Raw genomic sequence first — 21,892 nt, forward strand, 5'->3', positions numbered from 1 at the left:
CCCACTCCTCTCTCTCTCAACCAGGCTATGACTGTGGCACAATAAATAAATAAATAATGAACCCTCTCCTCTCTCTCTCAGCCAGGCTCTGACTGAGGCCCAATAATAATAATAATAATAATAATAATAATAATCCCCTTCCACTCTCTCAGTAAGGCTCTGACTGCAGTGGAATAATAAATTTAAAAAAGGAGCCCCCTCCACTGTCTCTCTCAGCCAGGCTCTGACTGCGGCCCAATAATAACAATAATAAGTAATAATAATAATAATGATGAGCCCCTTCCTCTCTCTCAGCCAGGCTCTGACTGCAGTGGAGTAATAAATAAATAAAAAGGAGCCCCCTCCACTGTCTCTCTCAGCCAGGCTCTGACTGAGGCCCAATAATAATAATAATAATAATAATAAGCCCCTTCCTCTCTCTCAGCCAGGCTCTGACTGCAGTGGAATAATAAATAAATAAAAAGGAGCCCCCTCCACTGTCTCTCTCAGCCAGGCTCTGACTGAGGCCCCATAATAATAATTAATAATAATGATAAGCCCCTTCCTCTCTCTCAGCCAGGCTCTGACTGCAGTGGAATAATAAATAAATAAAAAGGAGCCCCCTCCACTGTCTCTCTCAGCCAGGCTCTGACTGAGGCCCAATAATAATAATAATGATAATAATAATAATAAGCCCCTTCCTCTCTCTCAGCCAGGCTCTGACTGCAGTGGAATAATAAATAAATAAAAAGGAGCCCCCTCCACTGTCTCTCTCAGCCAGGCTCTGACTGAGGCCCCATAATAATAATTAATAATAATGATAAGCCCCTTCCTCTCTCTCAGCCAGGCTCTGACTGTGGCACAATAACAACAACAATAATAAGCCCCTTCCTCTCTCTCAGCCATAAATAAATATGTAAACATATAGGTAAAGGTTTCCCATGACATTAAGTCCAGTCGTGACTGACTCTGTGGTATATATACATATACATGTATGTTTATGTATAAACATATACAGTAGAGTCTCACTTATCCAACACTCGCTTATCCAACGTTCTGGATTATCCAACGCATGTTTGTAGTCAATGTTTTCAATATATCGTGATATTTTGGTGCTAAATTCATAAATACAGTAATTACTACATAGCATTACTGCGTATTGAACTACTTTTTCTGCCAAATTTGTTGTCTAACATGATGTTTTAGTGCTTCATTTGTAAAATCATAACCTAATTTGATGTTTAATAGGCTTTTCCTTAATGCTTCTTTATTATCCAACATATTCGCTTATCCAACGTTCTGCCGGCCCGTTTATGTTGGATAAGTGAGACTCTACTGTATACACAAATAATGAATATAGAAAAATGAATATATAAAAATAACTTTGTGCTCCGTGGAATCTAGGCCCAGCCCCAGGCCTGCTTTGAGGAGGAGGGGGGAGGCCTGCCTTCTGTCCGTCCTTCCTGCTTGCCTTCCTTCCTTCCTTCCTTCCTTCCTTCCTTCCTTCCTTCTTCCTTCCGGGTGTTGTCCGGGTAAAGGCCTGAGGAGGAAGGAAGGCCTTCCCGGCGACCCTCACCTTCCGCCGCGGCCTCCGCCTTCCCTGCCCCGGCCTCCTCCCTGCGGCGGGTGCCTGCTCCTCCGCCGACCCGCGGGCCCTTTATGGGCGGCGGCGGCGGCGGATCAGCGTCATCGTCATCGTCGCCGCCGCGGAGGAAGGGCCGGGAAGCCCAGCCCGGAGTGGACGGAGGCGCCCCCGGATGACGTCACGGAGGGGAGACAGGCGCGGGCGGGGCTTCCGGCTGCTGATTCGAGGCAGGGTCTCCGAGGAAGAGGAGGGAGGAAGTCCCGCCCCCTCCCACCGCCGCCCCTGGAAGCTCCCCTGTCAGTCTTATTTCGGCCCCTTCTACACTGCCGGATAACATTCACATTAAGCGGCTGAGGGGGAAAAGGAAGGGGCCTGAGGCTGTGAGGAATTCTGGGAGTCTGTAACGAATTTATAACGACTGCCACCAATTTGTAAAGGACTCATATCGACTAACCCCGAATTTGGAAAGATGCAGACCACCAAAGACGCAGGGAGATGTTTACTTTTACAGTAGAGTCTCACTTATCCAACATAAATGGGCCGGCAGAATGTTGGATAAGCGAATATGTTGGATAATAAGGAGGGATTAAGGAAAAGCCTATTAAACATCAAATTAGTTTTATGATTTTACAAATTAAGCACCAAAACATCATGTTATACAACAAATTTGACAGAAAAAGTAGTTCAATACACAGTAATGCTATGTAGTAATTACTGTATTTACGAATTTAGCACCAAAACATCACCATGTATTGAAAACATTGGCTACAAAAATGCGTTGGATAATCCAGAATGTTGGATAAGCGAATGTTGGATAAGTGAGACTCTACTGTACTTCAATGGATCTCTGTGAGTCCAGCTGGGATTGGTTCCCAAAGTCTAAAACTTGGACTTTCCAGTGACTTCAAACCACAGTCACCCCTGTGATATACTACTATAGATTCTCTGTTCCTTACCAGGACACAGACTACATTAAATAAGTCACCAAACTTATTTAAAACCGACTCAAAATGAACAATTGAATCTCCTTGAACCCATCAACCTGGAATCAATCTTCCCTGTGCCTCATCAGAGCACAGACTGACTTCCTTTTTTAACTCTGCACTTTCTTCAACTAGACGGCAGTTGGCTCCGCCTACTTCTCCATGGCAACCAGCCTCTGAGTGCTGAGATGCAATAACTGTAATACTTACCCTTTTAAAACATAAACACACAATTAAACATAACATCTGTAAACCAAAATTCGTACTTCATTACAGAGTTCAAAACACCTGGAGAGAGGGCCCAAGTTGGCCCAGGGCTGGGCTGGACTGCCCTATCATCCAGTTCTGAGCAGATCTTGTGGATTATCATGTTTGATAACAGGACTGCATACTTTCACCCTCCAACTTGTACGCAGAACACATCATGCGACATGCGGGGCTTGAGGAATCCAAGGCCGGAGTTAAAATTTCTGGAAGAAACATGAACAACCTTAGATATGCGAGGGAATGTGGGAGCACCGAAACTAAAAGAGTTGGAGGAAATCCAAAGGATAAATAAGAATATAACATGGTATCACTATATCCAACTAAAAGAAGCCTACAAAAAAGATCTAATTATAGGATTCGATATGGAGCAAGGGTTTTGGGAAAAACTCCTTCAAATAGGAAAAAAAAATATTTCCATATTATATAACAAACTACTGAGCTGGATGACAGAATCAGAGATAATTACCAATTCTATGGTCCAGTGGGCTAGAAACATAGGAAGATCTATTTTAATACAGGAATGGGAATCAATTTGGCGAGTTAAAATGAAATACACCTATTCCACAGATCTGAAGGAAAATTGGTTGAAAACCATACATAGGTGGTATCTCACACCAAAAAAATTAGGACAAATGTATAAAAATGTTAATGCAAGCTGCTGGAGGTGTAGAGAACAAATAGGTTCATACATACATATGTGGTGGAGTTGCAAGAAAGTCAAAAAGTATTGGGAAATGATATTAGAGGAATGCAATAAAATTTTAGGAACACAATTCGAACTTAAACCCGAGCTTCTCCTACTAGGGCTATATGACCATCAGGATAATGTGGATTCTAATACAGATAAACTTTTCACCTTTTTCATCACGGCAGCAAGAATGGTAATCGCCAAGTACTGGAATTCCGAGAAACCATTGATGAAAGACTGGTGGGTTGACAAAGTGACTGATATAAAAGATATGGACAAATTAACCTTCCTATTAAAGAAGAAGGATGGCAGAAAAACAAAAGAGACGGACTGGTCCTGTTTGGAGGATTATTTAAAGAAATAAAGAGACTGTAAACAAGTGAAGGCAAAAACGACAGAAGAGTAGGAAGAGAGAAGCATTAAGACAGGAAGTCGCCACACCCCCCCTATTCTCCCCTCTAACTGACCCGTACCTATCATACCTTAGATTCACCCAAACTCCCTTCTCCCTTCCCTTCCCCTTCCTTCCTCCCCATTAGTCCTATCTACATACCCCTCCCTTATCAAAGTCAAAACCTTCTCTTTCCTTCCCTCACTTTCCACCTCCCCTTCCTCCCTCCTTTCCCTTTGTTTCTCCTTTCCCCCCATCCCCAATGTGTTTTGTTTTGTCAAAATTAATAAAAACTATTTAAAAAAAAAAACCTTAGATATGCGGATGATACCACTCTGATGGCCGAAAGCGAGGAAGAACTGGGGAGTCTTATCACCAAGGTGGAAGAAGAAAGTGCAAAAGCCGGGCTGCAGTTAAACATCAAGAAAACCAAGATCATGGCAACTACACCTATTGATAACTGGCAAATAGAAGGAGAAAACGTGGAGGCAGTGACAGACTTTATATTTCTAGGCACAAAGATCACTGCAGCCAGGAAATCAGAAGACGTTTCCTTCTTGGGAGGAGAGCAATGGCCAACCTTGACAAAATAGTGAAGAGCAGAGACATCACACTGGCAACGAAGGTCCACATAGTCAAAGCAATGGTATTCCCCGAGAGCTGGACCATAAAGAAGGCTGAGCGAAGGATGAGAGACGCTTTTGAACTCTGGTACTGGAGGAAAATCCTGAGCATGCCTTGGACCTTGGCAAGAAGATCCAACCAGTCCATCCTCCAGGAAATAATGCCCAATGGCTGCTCACTGGAGGGAAGGATATTAGAGGCAAAGCTGAGGTATTTTGGCCACATCATGAGGAGACAGGAAAGCTTGGAAAAGATCACGATGCTGGGGAAAATGGAAGGAAAAAGGAAGAGAGGCTGACCAAGGGCGAGATGGATGGACGGTCGCCCTACAGATGTCCCAATCCTCAAACTCTACTTCATTTGGAGAAATGCTGCACTCGCAGAGCTCAGGCGGTCTTGTATTTCAGTGTCAATGTTGACTTTTGTAGAGAGGTGGCTACCAAGGGAGTGGACATGGTCAACATTTTCTAACATTACACCAATATGCCAATGATAATATAGTCTGCCCATTCAGAAGAAGACCTACAAGCCACTCTAAACACCTTTGCAGAAGCTCGAGAAGCTCGGCCTCTCATTGAACATTGAGGAAACCAAAATGCTCTTCTAGCAGTCACCAGCCAATCCATCTGCAAGGCCACAAATCTGTCAATGAGTCTACATATCAAACCTCTTGCTGCACATTTGGATCTATCTACAGTATCTACCCATCCATCAATGCACCTTCCTGCCATATACAAATTGCACAAACAAAACGACGTTCTTTTTCGCCACTCTTTTCTTCAGAACATTCCCTGACGAGTCACAAAAACCGCAGTTTGCCCGTCTTCTCTTCTCTTCTGTTCACTCTTTAGCCCACTTCCTGCCACAGGGAACCAGGCCTCCTGCCTGGAAATGATGAATAAGTTGCGAAGTAATTAAATTAAATTAAAAATCTAAATTAATTAATTAATTAAATTAAATTCATCAACGTTCAATAAATAAATAAATTACAAAGACTCAGAACATGAGTTGCCTTTGCTGCTTGAAGCCCCAGAGCCAGGGGGGTCTTGCAAAGGCTGTTCCAAAGTGGGTTGGGGGCAAAGAGAGAGGAATGGGAGGGACTTTGTGTCCTAAAGCATGCCCCGTCCCTTGAAACTGGCACTTTTAAGGAGGATTGAAAGCCTCCAGTGGAGGGCAGTTCCACAGACAAGAAGGTCTTGCTCTGCTCAGGAGGCTGTTGTGACTCAGCCTTTGCCTTTGTGTGACTCTGATGAGGATTCTGGGATGCAAGTGCATAATGCTGGGATTCAGATTTAGGATGAGTTTCAAGATGACGCTGATGGGAATTGTGGGATTCAGGTGCAGAGTGTTCCCGCTGTGGGAGATGAAGAGCAGGGAGTTTTTCCCATGGGAAGAAATGAGGTTGTTTCTGATGATGGTTTTCAGGTGCAAGAAGCAGAAAGGGAGAGTAGCTTTGATAACACTAACGAGCTCAGTGGCCTTGACGGCCTTGACAATGAGGCCGCTGAGCTCGATCGCGCTAGTCGGATGGAATTTCAGGGGTTGCGTAGAAGCCTCCGAATAGCAAATAAGAGGGATGTCAAAAGGCAAAGAAATGCCTTCATGTTATGCTATTAAAACAGTCTGCTGAAGGAGAGATCTTTGTCAAAAGCAACTTCTTAGCTAGAGTCAAGAACCAAGTCTGCTTTCCTGTATCACGTCTGCATTCCTGTATTACCTCGTAGCCTGGATATACAGTAGAGTCTCACTTATCCAACACTCGCTTATCCAACATTCTGGATTATCCAACGCATTTTTGTATTCAATGTTTTCAATATATCGTGATATTTTGGTGCTAAATTCATAAATACAGTAATTACAACAACATAACATATTGAACTGCTTTTTCTGTCAAATTTGTTGTATAACATGTTTTGGTGCTTAATTTGTAAAATCATAACCTAATTTGAAGTTTAATAGGCCTTTCCTTAATCCCTCCTTATTATCCAAGATATTCACTTATCCAAGCTTCTGCCGGCCCGTTTAGCTTGGATAAGTTTAGCTTGCCTTAGATGTGTTTTTAATGTAATTTTTTATCCTGTATTGTTGTTTTAATTGATATATTGCAATACTGTTTTATCTGTTTTATATTGTATTATGTTGCTTTATTTTGTGCTTGTATTGTTTGGGCCTCTGCCCCATGTAAGCCGCCCCGAGTCCCCATGGGGAGATGGTGGCGGGGTATAAATAAAGTTTTATTATTATTATTAAGTGAGACTCTACTGTATTCTCGTTGCTGGGACTTTGGCTTCCTTTGAAAGGACCTTGTTTCATGCCTATGCCTCTATGGATTTGATGATTACAGCCTTGTTTTGGAACTATATTTTGGAACTGAACTTTTACCTTTAATGAACTACAGGAGAGTCTCACTTATCCAACATAAACGGGCCGGCAGAACGTTGGCTAAGTGAATATGTTGGATAATGAGGGATTGAGGAAATGCCTATTAAACATCAAAATAGGTTATGATTTTACAAATTAACCACCAAAGCATCATGTTATACAACAAATTTGACAGAAAAAGTAGTTCAATACGCAGTAATGCTATGTAGTAATTACTGTATTTACGAATTTAGCACCAAAATATCACGATGTATTGAAAACATTGACTACAAAAATGCGTTGGATAATCCAGAACGTTGGATAAGTGAGACTCTACTGTATTTGACTGCCTATTTCCTAATAAACTACAAAAGACTACATTTTGTGTGCAACCTGGTGTCTTTAGCAAGGTGAAGCAAACCTGAGGTACAACAGAGGCTTTGCTTGTGAACCGGCGATGCATCAGGCCCTTTGCACACTCAAAGCGCTCCCTGGGAGATTCCCGGGTTTGCCGCAGATGTGGGGTCAGAGCAGAGAGAAAGGAAAAAAAGGCCACCTTCTAAGAAATGAGGACGCCTTCTCAGCCACATCCTGGAAATACCTGTGTGAACCTGCACAGCTTGCACCACGTCGCAGTGTGTTCCTGCGCATCAGGCAAACCCCCAGCTTGTCTTCCTCCACGATGTTATCTCAGACGGAGTCTTCCTGAGCATGACTCATCTGGGGGCCCTGAAGAAGCAGAATTAGGTTTTAAACAGGAGGGGGGCTTCTGTTGAGGCTCCAGAGCAATGTGTTGGTGGCCCCTTGTACAGATTATCAAAACAGATAATCCAGATCTATAGGTAAAGGTTTTCCCCTGACATTAAGTCTAGTTGTGCCCAACTCTGGGGGTCGGTGCTCATCTCCATTTCTAAGCCAAAGAGCCGGCGTTGTCTGTAAACACCTCCAAGTTCATGTGGCCACTGGCATGACTGCATGGAGCGCCATTACCTTCCCACCAAAGCAGTACCTATTGATCTACCCACAATTGCATGTTTTTGAACTGCTAGGCTGGCAGAAGCTGGGGCTAACAGAAGGTGCTTTACCTTTACCTTAGAAAAGGAGATGACAAAAGGGAGATGACCGACCTGCTGTCCTCAAAAGGCTCCCTTCGGGGAGATGGTGGCAGGATAGAAAAATTATTATTATTTCACTCTGATATTATTATTATTATCCTATTATTATTATTATTATTATAAGTATGACACAGCAAACAAGATACATATGCTGGATTTCGTATCACAAAATCACAAGTCGAACACTTCCCAAGTGTCTAGGACTGTGTGATGTATTTTCGGATGATGCGCACAGATCCCAGTAGGGTGGCCTTTTGCAGTAGGCATTTATTATTATTATTATTATTATTATTATTTATTTATTTATTTTATTATGACACAGCAAACAAGATAGATATGCTGGATTTCGTATCACAAAATCACAAGTCAAACACTTCCCAAGTGTCTAGGACTGTGTGATGTATTTTCGGATGATGCGCGCAGATCCCAGCAGGGTGGCCTTTTGCAGTTGGCAGATCGTAATTTTGTCAATGTCTATTGTTTCCAAATGCTGGCTGAGATCTTTTGGCACGGCACCCAGTGTGCCCATCACCACCGGGACCACTTGTAGTGGTTTCTGCCTGAGTCTTTGAAGTTCAATCTTGAGGTCCTGATAGCGGCTGAGTTTTTCCTGTTGTTTTTCGTCAATGCGACTGTCACCTGGGATGGCGACATCAATGATCCAAACCTTGTTCTTTTCCACAACTGTGATGTCTGGTGTGTTGTGTTCCAGAACTTTGTCAGTCTGGATTTGGAAGTCCCACAGTATCTTTGCGTGCTCATTTTCTAATTCTTTTGCAGGTTTGTGAGCCCACCAGTTCTTTGCTGCTTGCAGGTGGTACTTGAGGCATACGTTCCAAAGGATCATTTGGGCCACATAGTTGTGCCTCTTTTGTAGTCTGTCTGTGCGATTTTCTTACAGCAGCTGAGGATATGATCCATGGTTTCATCGGTTTCCTTGCACAGTCTGCATTTTGGGTCATCAGCTGATTTTTCGATCTTGGCCTGAATTGCCTTTGTCCTGATGTCTTGCTCCTGGGCTGCAAGGATCAGGCCTTCTCTCTCCTTCTTCAGGGTCCCATTCGTGAGCCAGAGCAAGGTCTTCTCATTATTATTATTATTATTATTATTATTATTATTAATGGCCTTTGTTCTGATGTCTTGCTCCTGGGCTGCAAGGATCAGGCCTTCTGTCTCCTTCTTCAGGGTCCCATTCGTGAGCCAGAGCCAGGTCTTCTCCTTATCAGCTTTTCCTTCAATTTTGTCAAGGAACTTTCCATGCAGTGTTTTGTTGTGCCCGCTGTCAGCTCTAGTTTGTAGTGTGGTTTTCTTGTACTGGTTTTTTGTCTGCTGTGCTTTGAGGAGTTTCTGATTTTTGACTTCAATCAAAGCAGGTTCTTCACTTTGCTTTACATATCTGCTATGGCATTATTATTATTATTATTATTATTATTATTATTATTATTATTATTATTATTATTATTATTATGTTTGGACACAGTATTGGCCCGCATGGGGTCCAAAGGGTGTTGTTTTTGTTGGGTGTCTCTGTGTTGTTACTGACTTATGAAGACCTTATCATGGGGTTTGCTTGCATGACTTGTTCAGAGGAGGTTTGTCCCTGTAGCTGAGAGTGTGACTGATCCCAGCCCAATGCTCAGCCCACTGGAGGACCAAGTGATCCCAAGGAAGAACACCTTCTGGGAACTTAGGTCATGTTCTTTGGGACCTTCTGAGACGACTCCCTTTGCCGCCTCCTCCTCCTGGCCATCTTATCTCGCTGGCATTTCCCCCAATCCACAGAGTGACGCACCTGAGGACAATGTGTCCACCTGTCTGTTATTGTTTCAGATCTCACTACGACTCCTCTGCCAACAGACTTCAAGGAGGGATGTTCTTCGGATCCTTATTAGTGCAGGTCTGTGCTTCCCACCCGCCTCATCCAGACTCCTCAATGACGCCTAAGCGTGTACAGGAGATGTCTCCGTTCCCCTTTCTGACCCTGCCTCCTCTTTCTGAGAACGTGCAGAAAGCAAACTCCGTGTCCTTTTCCCGGGATCCAGCCCTTGGCGCCTGGAGCCCCGATGTGAGGAGGCCATGAGACCTGGTCAAGAATATAATAAAATAACTTCATTGTCATTGCACATAGTACAACAACATTAAATTCCACCCCCCACACACATTATATAGGTAGGATGACAAAACAAAGCACCCATCGGGTTGTTGTATGTCTTTCGGGCTGTGTGGCCATGTTCTAGAAGTATTCTCTCCTGACGTTTCGCCCACATCTATGGCAGGCATCCTCAGAGGTTGTGAGGTATGGAGAAACTAAGTAAGGAAAGGAAAGAATATATATCTGTGGAGAGTCCAGGGTGTGGCAAGTCCTTTGTCACTGGGAAGCCAGCATTAATATTTCAGTTAATCACCCTAATTAGCATTGGAAAGGTTTTGTCTCTTGCCTGGGGGCATCCTTTGTTCAGTCATTAGCTGTGCTCTGCCCTCAGAGTGTTGGTTTCCATTTACTGTTTTGATTTTAGAGTTTTGTAATACTGGTAGCCAGATTTTGTTCATTTTCATGGTTTCTTCCTTTCTGTTGAAGTTGTCCACATGCTTGTGGATTTCAATCTCTGACATGATGATGATAATAATAATAATAATAATAACTTTATTTTTATATCCCGCCCCATCTCCCCGAAGGGACTCGGGGCGGCTTACATGGGGCCTTGCCCGATAAAACAATCAAATATCAAAACACAGCAATAGTTGTTGGAATGGTCCAGCATTTCTGTGTTCTCAAATAAATAAATAAATAAGCACCCATCTTTCTACATTGTAATTACTACTGCACAACCCCAAATTCCACATCAGTGTGGAACCCTAGAGTTCAATGGAGTCGCAGCTCTGGGATAAAAACTCTCTCTCAGCCTATTTGTCCTTGTTTATATCATCCTATCCCGTCTACCAGATGACAATAATTTTTGAAAAAAAGGAATATCCAGGGTGAGATGGATCCTTGAGAATATTCTGAACTTTATTAACTTGCATTTGTCCCTGTTGAACTTCATTTTGTTAGTTTCGGCCCATCTCTCTAGTCTGTCAAGATCGTTTTGAATTCTGCTCCTGTCTTCTGGAGTGTTGGCTCTCCCTCCCAGTTTTGTATCGTCTGCAAACTTGATGATCGTGCCTTCTAACCCTTCGTCTAAGTCGTTAATAAAGATGTTGAACAGAACCGGGCCCAGGACGGAGCCCTGCTTGTGGCACTCCACTCGTGACTTCTTTCCATGATGAAGACGACGCATTGGTGAGAATCACCCTTTGGGTTCGTTCGCTTAGCCAATTACAGATCCACCTAACCGTAGTTTTGTCTAGCCCACATTTTACTAGTTTGTTTGCCAGAAGGTCGTGGGGGACTTTGTCGAAGGCCTTACTGAAATCCAGGTACGCTACATCCACAGCATTCCCTGTATCGACCCAACTCGTAACTCTATTGAAAAAAGAGATCAGATTAGTCTGGCATGACTTGTTTTTGGTAAATCCGTGTTGACTATTAGCAATGACTGCATTTGTTTCTAAGTGTTTGCAGACCACTCCTTTAATGATCTTTTCCAGAATCTTGCCTGGTATTGATGTGAGGCTGACCGGACGGTAATTGTTTGGGTCGTTCTTTTTTCCCTTCTTGAAGATAGAAAGGGACCACATTTGCCCTCCTCCAATCTCTGCTGGGCCCCCTTAACCCAGGCAGTATGAACGCTGCCCCGGGTCAGGTCTTCTTTGACAATACAGCAACCAGGTTAGTGAGTCCAGAATTGCCCAGACAGCCGAGGCCAATGGGAGGGTGCATCTCCCCCGTAGGGTTGATGCAGTATGACTTGCTATGGAACCACTGGCGAGGCCAGCCCTCTTTGGCAGGGAAGGCAGAAGAAAGGCCTTGCAAAACTGCAACTCTGGGGACTCCATGACACTGGCCTGCCAGCTGTCCTGGTATCTGGCTGCATTCATTCTGCATCCCAAACCTTTTCCCACCGAGGCCCAGGCAAAGGGCCAGGGGCAGCTGGCAAAGCCTGTCCTCGACACACAGGCCCAGCAGTGCTGCCCTTGGCTTCCTTGTTTGCACAAAGGCTCACAAAGAGGAACGGTGAAGATAAACCATCTTTATCAGAAGATAAACAACGCTCCCCTTGCAGGCCCTTTAGGACAACAAACAACGTTCGCTTCCTGTCTGGCAGGATGAAAGAAGTGAAAGAGAGGGTTGCATCATGAGCATCATCTGCACCAACAATTACACTCTGTAACACGGCTTTTGTTCCTGGGTTACAAATGTCATTTTCTAATTGGTTCTATCATAAAGACATGGGAAAAGTTTATTCAACAGCAACAATTTTTTTTGAAAGGTTTAAAATGGCATGTTTTAATGAAGGAAAAAACCTACAAACTTGTGGATTTCCGCTAAAAGAAGAATAAAAAACAAAATGTTGTTTCTGGAGTAATAACAAGTCTGCGTTGCTGTGAGTTTTCCAGGCTGTATGGCCATGTTCCAGAAGCATTCTCTCCTGACTTTTGCCCATATTTATGACAGGTATCTTCAGAGGTTGTGCGGTCTGTTGGAAACTAGGCAAGTGGAGTTTATATATCTGTGGAATGATGTCCAGGTTGGGCGAAAGAGCTCTTGTCTGTTGGTGTTGCAACTAGCCAGCTTGATTATATTGAATGGCCTTGCAGCTTATAATAATTACATAATAATAACTTTATTCTTGTATCCCGCCCCAAGTCTCAGGATGGCTTACATGGGGACCAAGCCCAGCAGTACACAATATAATACAACAACATAAAATACATTCCCATTACAACAAATTAATACATCAGAACTATAAAATCACAACATCACATAATCAAAGCCTAGTCAGTAGCCAAGGGAGACACAATGATGATTCAATCTTGGGGCAGAGAAATAACATTATAGTTTCAAAGCCTGGCTGCTTCCTGCCTGGGGGACTCCTATGTTGGGAGGCATTAGCTGGCCCTAATTTTTTCCTGTCTGGAATTCCCCTGGTTTCTGAGTGTTGCTCTTTATCTACTGTCCTGATTTTAGAGTTTTTAAATACTGGGAGCCAAATTTTGTTCATTTTCATGGTTTCTCCTTTCTGTTGAAACTATCCATATGCTTGTGGATTTCAGTGGCTTCTCTGTGTAGTCTGACCTGACGGTTGTGAGAGTGGTGCAGCATTTCTGCGTTCTCAAATAATCTGTTGTGTCCAGGTTGGTTCCTCAAGTGTTCTGCTATGGCTGACTTCTCTGGTTGAGTCAGTCTGCAGTGCGTTTCATGTTCCTCGATTCGTCTTTGGACAATGCTGCTGTGTTTGGTGGTCCCTACGTAGACTTCTTGTCCGCAGCTGCATGGTATACGGTAGACTCCTGCAGAGGTGAGCAGATCCCTCTTGTCCTTTGCTGTATATGGCATTTGTTGGATTTTCTTAGCAGGTCTGTAGATAGTTTGTGGGTTGCATTTCTTCATGAGTTTTCCTATGCAATCAGTGGTTCCCTTCATGCATGGCAAGGACACATTTCCTCTGGGTGGACCACTTGAACAACCACCATGTCAGACTACATAGGGAAGCCATTAAAATCCACAAGAAGCATGTGGACAATTTCAACAGAAAGTAGGAAACCATGAAAATGAACACAATCTGGCTACCAGTACAGTAGAGTCTCACTTATCCAACATAAACGGGCCGGCAGAATGTTGGATAAGCAAATATGTTGGATAATAAGGAGGGATTAAGGAAAAGCCTATTAAACATCAAATTAGGTTATGATTTTACAAATTAAGCACCAAAACATCATGTTATACAACAAATTTGACAGAAAAAGTAGTTCAATACGCAGTAATGCTAGCTTATGATTAAAACTGGCTTTTAAGCTGCGTTTTTGAATAAACCAGTCCCCAATACCAAAAGTCAGATTAATGCTCCTTTCTCCGCACAGGTCCCTCTTTCCATAATAATTTGGACATCCGTCTACCTCTCCATCGGTCTAGAAACATTTGCACTTTGTCCTTGACCCCAAAGCACTTTAGAACTATATTTTTGCACTTTAATCAAGTGGCCCCTCCACCAACCTGGTTGATCCATTATTCTATTCTATTTTAATTTGATTTTAATTGTTAATTGAGTTTTTGATGGTCTATCGCATTGTTTGCTTAAGGTAACTGTTTGTATAATTGTCGATTTTACTGTATTTTATCGTAACATGTTTTAACTGTTTTACCTGTTTGTATTTTCAGGCTAGCTGCCCCGGGTCCCAGCCGGGAGATGGTGGCGGGATAGAAAAATAAAATTACTTACATATTTACTTACTAATGCTATGTAGTAATTACTGTATTTACGAATTTAGTACAGTAGTGTCTCACTTATCCAACATAAACGGGCCGGCAGAATGTTGGATAAATGAATATCTTGGATAATAAGGAGGGATTAAGGAAAAGCCTATTAAACATCAAATTAGGTTATGATTTTACAAATTAAGCACCAAAACATCATGTTATACAACAAATTTGTCAGAAAAAGTAGTTCAATAGGCAGTAATGTTATGTTGTAATTACTGTATTTACGAATTTAGCACCAAAATATCACGATATATTGAAAACATTGACTACAAAAATGGCTTGGATAATCCAGAGGCTTGGATAAGTGAGGCTTGGATAAGTGAGACTCTACTGTACTTACTTACTAATGCTATGTAGTAATTACTGTATTTACGAATTTAGCACCAAAATATCACAATATTGAAAACATTGACTACAAAAATGTGTTGGATAATCCAGACCGTTGGATAAGTGAATGTTAGATAAGTGAGACTCTACTGTATTTTAAAAAAAAACTCTTAAAATCAAGACAGTAAACAAAGAACAACGCTCAGAAAACATTGGAATTCCAGACAGGAAACAATCAGGGCCAGCTAACACCTCCCAACAAAGGGTCCACACAGCAGGAAGCAGCCAGGCCTTGAAGCTGAGAGGCTTTTCAATGCTGATCAAGTTGATTAATTGCAACATTCACACTTGCCTCCAGCAGACCAGAGTTCTTTCTGCCACTCCAGCCACGTCACGCGCTCTCGGCCTCAGAGGAAATCCCCGGCTTCCAACTTTCCGGAAGAAGCCTTGCCAAGGAAGAAGCCTCCGCGCCGGCAGAGGGCGCAGACGGTACGAGACGCTCTATCCCGCTCCGCTCGTTGGCCCTCGCTGGGAGCGGAAGTGACACGCACTCTGGGCTTGTTTACTACCGAAGCTTCCGGTTCCGGTTTTGGCCGCGAGAGGAGAGGCGAGCGGAATCTGTCGCTCCGTGTGCTGTCTTTGCCGCCGCCATCATGTCGGGCTCCAGCAGCGCCCTCATGAAGCAGCCGCCCATCCAGTCCACGGCGGGGGCCGTCCCCGTCCGAAACGAGAAAGGTGAGGGCATGGCCACGTCCAGAAGGCCCCGGGAGGCCTGCTTCTGCTGCGCCGCCATGGGCTCAAGGGCCTTCTCCTTCCTGGACTCCGGCTTATGAGGTGCTTTGAACTTCAACTCCCAGAATTCCTAACAGCCTTCTGGCTGTTAGTTGAAGTCCAAAACACCTGGAGGGAGGGCCGAAGTTGGCCCATGCCACAAGCTCTGAGCATACCTGCCATAGAAGCAGATTAAACGTCAGGAGAGAATGCTTCTGGAATATCGCCATGCAGCCAGAAAACTCACAGCAACCCTACAAGGTGTTGGGTTTTGACCCTACATGGTTTGAGTCCAGGTTACCTTCAGGATCGCCTTCTCTCGTATAATCCGCTGCTTTGGACACTGAGGTCGTTTGGGGGGTGGTTGCGCCAACCAGGCAAAACCCAACTGGCAACTGTCACCCAGAGGACCTTGTCATTGGCTGCCCCAAGACTGTGGAACGACCTACCAGAAGAACTCCGACAGCAGTCGGAATTTAAGACACAATAAATAATAATAATAAGTTTAATGTGTTGTCGAAGGCTTTCATGGCCGGGATCACAGGGTTGTTGTATGTCTTTCGGGCTGTGTGGCCATGTTCTAGAAGTATTCTCTCCTGACGTTTCGCCCACATCTATGGCAGGCATCCTCAGAGGTTGTGAGGTATGGATAAACTAAGTAAGGAAAGGAAAGAATATATATCTGTGTAGAGTCCAGGGTGTGGCAAGAGTCCTTTGTCACTGGGAGCCAGCATTAATGTTTCAGTTAATCACCCTAATTAGCATTGGAAATGTTTTGTCTCTTGCCTGGGGGCATCCTTTGTTCAGTTAACCCTCAGAGTGTTGGTTCTCACGTGGTCCAGATCTGACCAGCTGGTTAGAACCCCTTCAGTTGTGAGTAGGGGTCAGACAGCTCCCCTAATGGGCCTGGATTTCAATTCCAATAATAATAAAAACAACAACAACAAACAACTTTATTTTTGTATGCCGTCTCCATCTCCCCAACAGGGACTCGGAGCGGCTCACATGGGGCCAAGCCCATCATATCATATAACATCATAAAATGAATAGTTAAGACAAGCATAACGATAAAAACTAATTAAACAAGTCATAATTTAAATAAAACATAATTAAAACAAAGATATTAAAACAATCATTTAAGGCATTCAAAGTCTAGTATAGCACAACAATACGGGTGACAGTCATCATCTGCTGCCTTGCCTCCTTAATGTCACCAATATTTTAAGCTGGTCATGCTGAGTTCGGCCCAGATCCATTGTTGGGGAGAGTCACAGGGCACTCTGGATGCGGGGTGAACTGCAACTTCCATCATCCACTGTCATTGCCCCCCAAACCCCGCCAGTATTTAAGGTTGGTCATGATGGGTCTGTGTGCCAAGTTTGGTCCAGATCCATCATTAGTGGAGTTCACAGTGCTCTCTGGAGGTGAGAGTCATTGTGGAAAACAGATAAACAGATACATATAATGATAAATATTTTTAATTTTATTATATAGATGGATAGATAGATGATTTGGTGACCCCCTTTCTTTTTCTGCTTTGCATCTGCAGGGGAGATCTCCATGGAGAAGGTGAAGGTGAAGCGCTATGTCTCGGGGAAGCGCCCGGACTATGCGCCCATGGAGTCCTCGGATGAGGAGGAGGAGGAGTTCCAGTTCATCAAGAAGGCCAAGGAGCAGGAACAGGAGCCTGAGGAGCAGGAGGAGGAGCTGGCCAGCGACCCCCGTCTTCGCCGCCTCCAGAACCGCATCTCGGAGGACGTGGAGGAAAGGTTGGCGCGGCACCGGAAGATCGTGGAACCGGAGGTGATGGGGGAGAGTGACTCCGAAGTGGAAGGAGAGGCCTGGCACGTGGAGCGAGAGGACACCAGTGAGGAGGAAGAGGAGGAAGTGGATGACGAGGTACTGGGCAGCTTGAGTTGCGTTGCACGCTCTTTCTTAGCAGAAGAAAGAAGCCCTCATCTTGAGAGGGAGGGAGAGAGAGAGAGAGAGAGAGAGAGAGAGAGAGAGATGTTATATATATCTATATAGTTTTTTAATTGAGCATTTCCATTTTGTACAATACAAGAAGGGGAAGGGCAAAGCAGAAAAGAAAGAAAAAGTTAACAAAATAACGAGAGAAAAAGAGGGAGGGGGGGAGTTACTATTAGAAAGTTAAATCATTATAAATATCAAGTATATTGCAAAAAGAGAGGAAATGAAGACAGGAAGAAGAGACAATTGTCAGTGTACAAAATTATTATTAATAATTTTTAACACCAATTACAATTACAAGAATTACCTAAAATATCCCAAACACCGTGTATCCACTATATCAAAGAGAGGAGTAATATTGCTACCAAACGTCAAGTCCAATGGTCGTATCTTCTTCAAGATTTATCACACAGTCTTCCAGTCTCTCTCTCTCTCCCCCCCCCCCCAGCTCTTCCCCATTAAAAGTTTATCTTCAATATTATTATTAGCAGAAACCTTGTTGAAGTTTGCAAAATCTGAGAACTAGAGTTGTTCTGGATGCCAGGTCTTTGGCCATCCGCAGGTGCAGTGTATGGCTCACCCGCAAGAGACATCATGGCCGAGACCCCCCAGCCTTTTCTCAGCCACTTTAGAAACGTTTCTTGCCATTGGGTTACATAGCCCAACCCAAAAAGTATTCTTGGTTTTTAGGCCTGGTCCTAGGGTTCTTTGGAGCACTTATTCAGAAAATTCGATAGACTGCATCAACTGTAGTTTCTCATATATGGTTATAATGATTTTCTATGGGCAAGCAGTTGGCAACTAGTTGTTAGCATATGTTCTATACCTGAAAAACTAGAGCTGATAGGGGAAAATGGCTGCTATTTTTGGAATCGGCCTCTCAAGTATACCCAGAAACAGGTATAACATTTGTGGCACCAAAATGTGTGTTGGCCAGTGTAATTGATTCCTCTGGGCTTGCATGATTTTCCCTGAATGGAAATCCCTGGGCAGGTCTCACACGTTCCTGCCTGCCTGCCACTGCAGATCTTCTCTATGGAGAACCAAGGGCTACGCCAGCTGAGAACCAGAAGCTGCCACTTGACAGAAGCCTGCCAGAGCATTGCTTTCTTTTCTGTTCTGACCAGAGATGCTTCTCCCTGAGGCAGCCATACAAGTAGATTTCATTTCTTCTTTTTTGATAGGAAATTGAGCGCCGCCGTAGCATGATGCGCCAGCGGGCTGAGGAACGGAAAAACGAGGAGTTGGAAGTGATGGAGGTGGAAGACGAGGGTCGCTCTGGGGAGGAGTCTGAATCAGAGTCTGAATACGAGGAATACACAGATAGCGAGGATGAAACGGAGCCGCGCCTCAAGCCGGTCTTCATTCGCAAGCAAGTATTGTCTCTGCAAGGCGGAGGGGGGGGGGGGGGGGTTTGGAGAACCGAAGCCTGGAGGTGCCTGGCGCTTGATGATTGTTTAATATTTTAATTATGTCTATTTTAAATCATGACTTGTTATTTTGTTTTTTAAATGCATTCTTTGATGTCTTAACTGTTGTTTTTATGATATTATATGATTGTATTGGGCTTGTCCCTGTGTGAGCCACTCCCGAGTCCCCATTGGGGAGATGGAGGCGGCATACAAAAATAAAATTATTATTATTATTATATTATGGCACAGCAAACAAGATAGATATGCTGGATTTCGTATCACAAAATCACAAGTCGAACACTTCCCAAGTGTCTAGGACTGTGTGATGTATTTTCGGATGATGATGATGATTTAATCTACCAGTCAGTGAATCTGGGATTCCTGCTTAGTAGGTTTTAGGAGAAGACTTTGTATGTATTTATTTATTTATTTACAGCATTTATATTCCGCCCTTCTCACCCCGAAGGGGACTCAGGGCGGATCACATTACACATATAGGCAAACATTAAATGCCTTTTAACATAGAACAAAGACAAGACAAACATAGGCTTCGAGCGGGCCTCGAACTCATGACCTCCTGGTCAGAGTGATTCATTGCAGCTGGTTGCAGCTGGCTTGCTCTCCAGCATGCACCACAGCCCGGGTAGAGCCCTTTGTAGAGCGTCCGTAGCTCACCAGAAATGCCTTTTGCAGGAAGGACAGAGTCACAGTTCAGGAACGGGAGGCGGAAACCCAGAAGCAGAAGGAGCTGGAGCTGGAGGCCAAGCGGATGGCCGAAGAGAGGCGCAAGTACACACTGAAGGTATTTGAAGAGAGGCATTCGGGTGCAGGTGCCACAGCATGAAGGGGCGGGTGGTTGGATTCCAAAAGATTCACTGTTTGTCATCTTGTCAGATTGTCGAAGAGGAAACCAAGAAAGAGCTGGAGGAGAACAGACGCTCTTTAGCAGCCCTTGATGCTCTGGACACTGATGATGAAAACGACGAGGAAGAATATGAGGCATGGAAAGTGCGGGAGTTGAAGCGCATCAAGCGGGACCGCGAGGAGCGCGAGGCGTAAGTCATCCCCGACCTGAAGCACATCTGGAGGCCCCATCCAAGGACAGGAGAGGGAGGTGGGACCCATAGGCGGGGGCTTGTATCTTTTGGGACTGAGCAAAAAGGAGACTGAGTAGATGACGCAGGGAGAAGGCAATCTGGTTTTCTCTTTGAGGCATGATGACCAGAACTGTGCACAGTATGCCATGTATGGCTGTACCACAGATTTACAGGCAGGGATCATGATACTGCCAGTTTTTGTTTTGGATGGTCCAGAGGCAGTGTGTGCATGCATTTTAAAATCTGCCCCTGCCTGCTCAAAGGCTGCTCCCTGCCTCTTGGCACTGCTGGATGGGACAGATCATTCTCCCACCCAGAACATGGAGAGTGGAGACAACCACCTGCCTCGTTCTTTTTTTGTGCCATCCAGGTTGGAGAAGGAGAAGGCAGAGATCGAGCGCGTGCGGAACCTGACGGAAGAGGAACGGCGCGCAGAACTCCGGGCCAACGGCAAGGTCATCACCAACAAGGCCGTGAAGGGCAAATACAAATTCCTGCAGAAGTACTACCACCGGGGAGCCTTCTTCATGGTGAGTAGGAATGCCCTCAATGCCTCTGGGCAAATCCAAGCTCAGAAGAGAAGGCCGGGAGGAAACTCTACCAGGCATCTCCTACCAGGGTCCTGTGGCCCCGCTCCTGCCCTTCCTTCCTTCCCTGAAGAAAATCTGTTTGAGCAAAGCATTCTCATTCCAAGGCACCTTTAAGGCCAATGACCCTTGCTAGACATGTTGCCAGAGCATCTCCATCCATCAGGTCCACTTACCCTTTGCTCTCCTTTCCAGGACGAAGACGAGGATGTCTACAAGAGGGACTTCAGTGCCCCGACCCTGGAAGACCACTTCAACAAGACAATCCTGCCCAAAGTCATGCAGGTATGTGCAAAGGAGGTAGTATTTGAACTGCTGGGTTTGGTGTCATTGATAGCTTTGCTTCTGCACATGAAGTCCGGTGTAACCAGAGTCTGCATCTTGTAGCAGTCAAGAATCTCCCTGGCTCAATACCCTTCTGATGCTTCTTCTTTTCTGCAGGTGAAGAACTTTGGGCGCTCTGGGCGAACCAAGTACACTCACCTGGTGGACCAGGACACAACTTCCTTTGACTCGGCCTGGGGACAGGAGAGCGCACAGAACACCAAGTTCTTCAAGCAGAAGGCCGCTGGCGTGCGGGATGTCTTCGACAGACCCTCGGCCAAGAAGCGGAAGGCCACCTGAGTGGCACACTTCTCTATCAATGTGGAGCCTTTGCCCTCAGTGTGGCTTGGGACTACAGAGTTCGATTTAGACCCAGAATATTTCTCATTTGCAGAGACACAGCCCCTTTTATCACCTTCCTCCCTCTTTCAATAACACCCCTTTTGGTATATAACTCTCCGTCTACTATACCATTTTCCCCTTGGCAACCACAAGGATTTCCTGTTTTTATGGAGTACTGCTAAGAGGGAGGTGGCATGAAAGAAAAACATCTCTATTAAAGTTATTTCTTACCAAGATATGGCTGTGTTATAGGACCTGTCTCTTGGAATGTGTGGGAGACACGTTAGTCATGAACGCTAGTCTTTGCTTAAGAAACTTTATCAGCAGGCATGGAGAAGTGCTCTGGAGGCAGCACCGGCTGGTAGGTAGAATCCAGCCAAAGGCCTGGCCCTGACAACTATTTACATTAAAAGGATTGCTTGAAAGTCCAGGACCATAAACTGCTTTGAGTAGTCAGAGCAGCCTCCATGGTGCCACACAACACCACACAGTTTATTACAGTGGTTCCCAATTTGTGGGTCCCAGATGTTTTGGCCTTCAACTCCCAGAAATCCTAACAGCTGGTAAACTGGGTGGGATTTCTGGAAGTTGTAGGTCAAAACACATGGGGACCCACAAGTTGAGAACCACTGGTTTATTAGAATGCCACTAAGATAAAATATTAATATGCTAACAGGTGCAGAACTGGCCTTATTTCACACAAGGAA

The 21,892-nt window shown here is 44.5% G+C and overlaps 2 protein-coding genes across 3 annotated transcripts in view; one reads left to right on the plus strand and one right to left on the minus strand.

Annotated features, from left to right (window-relative positions):
- furin (furin, paired basic amino acid cleaving enzyme) overlaps window positions 1–1,697 on the minus strand; it is a 32,961-nt gene extending 31,264 nt beyond the window's left edge. The window contains exon 1 of one of the 2 annotated variants that reach the window (XM_062963536.1): window positions 1,556–1,697. The gene's annotated coding sequence lies outside the window, so the exon portion shown is untranslated. Of the gene's footprint in view, window positions 1–1,362; window positions 1,486–1,555 lie in introns of those variants that run through there. The other variant, XM_062963537.1, reaches the window with a different exon arrangement.
- A 13,549-nt stretch (window positions 1,698–15,246) lies between these two features.
- Window positions 15,247–21,421, plus strand: mfap1 (microfibril associated protein 1). Its single transcript, XM_062963025.1, has 8 exons — window positions 15,247–15,416; window positions 17,002–17,351; window positions 18,608–18,799; window positions 19,533–19,637; window positions 19,730–19,890; window positions 20,303–20,462; window positions 20,715–20,804; window positions 20,961–21,421. The coding sequence occupies exons 1-8, from the start codon at window positions 15,335–15,337 to the stop codon at window positions 21,141–21,143; spliced, it is 1,323 nt and encodes a 440-aa protein (XP_062819095.1). The 5' UTR covers window positions 15,247–15,334; the 3' UTR covers window positions 21,144–21,421.
- Window positions 21,422–21,892: the final 471 nt, after the last annotated feature.

The sequence above is a fragment of the Anolis carolinensis genome, unplaced genomic scaffold (genome assembly GCF_035594765.1).
Source record: "Anolis carolinensis isolate JA03-04 unplaced genomic scaffold, rAnoCar3.1.pri scaffold_11, whole genome shotgun sequence".
NCBI classification, from domain to species: domain Eukaryota; kingdom Metazoa; phylum Chordata; class Lepidosauria; order Squamata; family Dactyloidae; genus Anolis; species Anolis carolinensis.

What these genes read in the sequence shown, in the direction of transcription:
- mfap1 (XM_062963025.1), top strand. Translation starts at nt 15,335, where the DNA reads ATGTCGGGCTCCAGCAGCGCCCTCATGAAGCAGCCGCCCATCCAGTCC. An exon ending in GGCGCAAGTACACACTGAAG is followed by an intron (nt 19,638 to 19,729) that starts GTATTTGAAGAG and finishes TCATCTTGTCAG; the next exon opens with ATTGTCGAAGAGGAAACCAA. An exon ending in TCCTGCCCAAAGTCATGCAG is followed by an intron (nt 20,805 to 20,960) that starts GTATGTGCAAAG and finishes TCTTTTCTGCAG; the next exon opens with GTGAAGAACTTTGGGCGCTC.